This window comes from Penaeus japonicus, unplaced genomic scaffold (genome assembly GCF_977035675.1).
Source record: "Penaeus japonicus unplaced genomic scaffold, GWHDUDI00000001_assembly GWHDUDI00000002, whole genome shotgun sequence".
Taxonomy (NCBI): Eukaryota; Metazoa; Arthropoda; class Malacostraca; order Decapoda; family Penaeidae; genus Penaeus; species Penaeus japonicus.
This window is the reverse complement of record NW_028234404.1, coordinates 40,138,334-40,140,833: the sequence shown is the minus strand read 5'-3', so window position 1 is coordinate 40,140,833 and position 2,500 is coordinate 40,138,334. Positions and strand designations below refer to the sequence as shown.

Sequence of the window (2,500 nt, the reverse complement as noted above, 5' to 3'; positions counted from 1 at the left end):
CGATAATCCCACAGATAACATAGGCCTATGTACATCATAAACATAGACATACAGTATGTATATCTGTGTATGTTCATACTCCTATTTCCGGTGTGATTATTCCCGGCAAACCGAAGGATTAGGATATGAATATAAAGAAAATATCCAGAGAAAAAATCCGCTCGAACCTGTTGTCCCGTTTTTCATGAAACCCATTTTCTTTAAAGATTTTGTTTTGCCATGCATATTAGATCGTTACGGCATTGTGGAACACACTATAGTCACTTCATTTCTTATCATTAATCTATAGTACTTTGGCGAGTGACATGATGAAGGTGGACAAAGTGTGTGTGTGTGGCAGCGATTTTATAGAAATAAATCAATCTTTTGCAGGTGATTTGATTGTTCCGGGGAGCATAACTACGTGCTGTGTGGTCGACGGTATGATGAGACGAATTAACATCTTCAAGGTGACGGTCGCAGTGGTTCGACCGGAAGGAAGGGAAAATGTTCCCGCGTGCGTGTGTGTGTATTATATGTATGTATGCATGTATACACACACAAGCATGTATATAAGCATAAATACCTACACATACACGCACACACACAGATACACACACACACACACTAATGCACACACACACACACACACACACACACACACACACATATATATATATATATGTATGTATGTATGCATATATACACACACGCAAGCACAAACAAAAAAACACACACACACACACATATATATATATCTATGAATATATATCTAAATATATTCAGTTTAGGCCTCGAACAGGGAAGTTCAAGACTTTAAACACAATTATTACCATGCATTTATATGTATATTATAAATACCTTCTAAGTACATATATAAGTATATTCAATTGAAGCTCATACAGGCATAGGCTTCAGGAAAAAAAAGATGCAGAAAAGTGGCAGGACTTGCATCTTTAAGGCGAAAACTACATCGATATTTTTAGTACTGCTCCCCTTTGGTCAACCACCTGTCTATTCCAATCTTTTTTTTCACATTGAGAGGTAAGCCATACTTTAGCTAACTTCAGAATTCGAAAGATATTGGATGCAGAAATTAGTCTATGGCTGCGTGTATATAATACACGTTTAGATATACTATCATTTCTACCTAATTATGTTAAGAGGGAGAACAAAAAGATTGTACTAGAATTTGAGTTTAATAAATATTTTAAATTGTAGTTAATTTAGGCATAGGCAGGAGTGGTCTCGTAGGTTGGGGCAGGCTCGTAGGCAGGTGCATGATGGTAAGCAGGGGCAGGCTTGTAGGTGGGTTTATACTCGGGGTACTGGGCCTCGCCCTCGTAGCTGACCTCGGCCACGTAGCCGGAGTCTCCGTTGACAGCATAGGCGACCTTCTGCAGACGACCGTCAGGAAGGAGAACGTAGTAGGAACCCTGGGTGTCATAGCCATCACGAGCCTCTTGGTGACCAAAGTCGTTACCGGAATAGTCGTCCTTCACAGCATAGTTGAAGTCATACTTGGCAGGGACCTGGAAAAAGTCACACAATATTAGAGTCGTGCGATACCAGATTTTCAATCATAACATATCAGGGATTTACATGTTTAGATATATTACTGCTATCATTTTATGTTCCCAAATATCACAAACCTCGTAGGTAGGCTGAGGAGCATAGCCATAGGCTGGTTGAGAAGGTGCAGAGGCAGCAACTGCCACGAGGGCAAGGGCGACGACAGTCTAGAAGGAAACAATATATATTAAAAGATGATTTCTTATGCACTGTTACATGTCACGGTGAAGTGGAATATGGAATTTTTCCTTTATATTAAAGTTATTTCTTGCTATAAATCTGAATTCGACAAGAGAATATTTCTAACCTTAGTGAACATGATGGAGGTAGATGAAGTGTGATGCTCCGGTAATCAACCGAGTCCCTTTTATACTGAACTCCGCGAATGTAATAGACACGCCCCTTTCTTACTTCCGTGCGATATTCACCTTGAATCATAGGCATCATTTTCCTTTCCATGAATGACCATTCTAATGAAGATTTTTTTTTACTGTAGTATTGCGTAGGTTTGTAAGATTCAAAGCAATTGAGGTTTTAATACAAAACGAGCAGCTGAATATATTAAGTCAGTTGAATTACTTCTTACTAGCTATATTAATGCATAATGAATATAGCAATTTACTTATAAATTGAGTTCACATTGTTTATTATAAAGTAATATTTTTTTTCCATATTTTTCGGACCCATTTTCGCAGGTGAAGGATGTAAGATTCAATGGAAAAATAAAGTGAAAGAGGAAAATGTTAGATATAACAAGGGAAAAATCCCATGGAAGGAAAGAAGGGTGTGTTTCCTATACTCGTAAACTTAGGTATAAAAGACACGAGGGAGGGGACCAAAGTATCAAACCCCATCTACAAATTCACGAAGGTGAACTTAAACATACTGAAGGAACTGCTATAGGCTGATCATATTCTACAATACCTTCACAAATTTCAATATACAATGT

At 38.1% G+C, this 2,500-nt stretch overlaps 1 protein-coding gene across 1 annotated transcript; it reads right to left on the bottom strand.

Moving 5' to 3' along the window:
* Nucleotides 1-1,205: 1,205 nt before the first annotated feature.
* On the bottom strand, nucleotides 1,206-1,870 carry LOC147472377 (pro-resilin-like). Its single transcript, XM_086545518.1, has 3 exons — nucleotides 1,859-1,870; nucleotides 1,632-1,718; nucleotides 1,206-1,511 (listed from the first exon to the last, which is right to left on the bottom strand). The coding sequence occupies exons 1-3, from the start codon at nucleotides 1,868-1,870 to the stop codon at nucleotides 1,206-1,208; spliced, it is 405 nt and encodes a 134-aa protein (XP_086401644.1).
* Between the last annotated feature and the right edge of the window lie 630 nt (nucleotides 1,871-2,500).

Coding starts and splice junctions, on each gene's coding strand:
- LOC147472377 (XM_086545518.1), bottom strand. Junction 1,512..1,631: donor CTCCTCAGCCTACCTACGAG/GTTTGTGATATT, acceptor GACTTTTTCCAG/GTCCCTGCCAAGTATGACTT.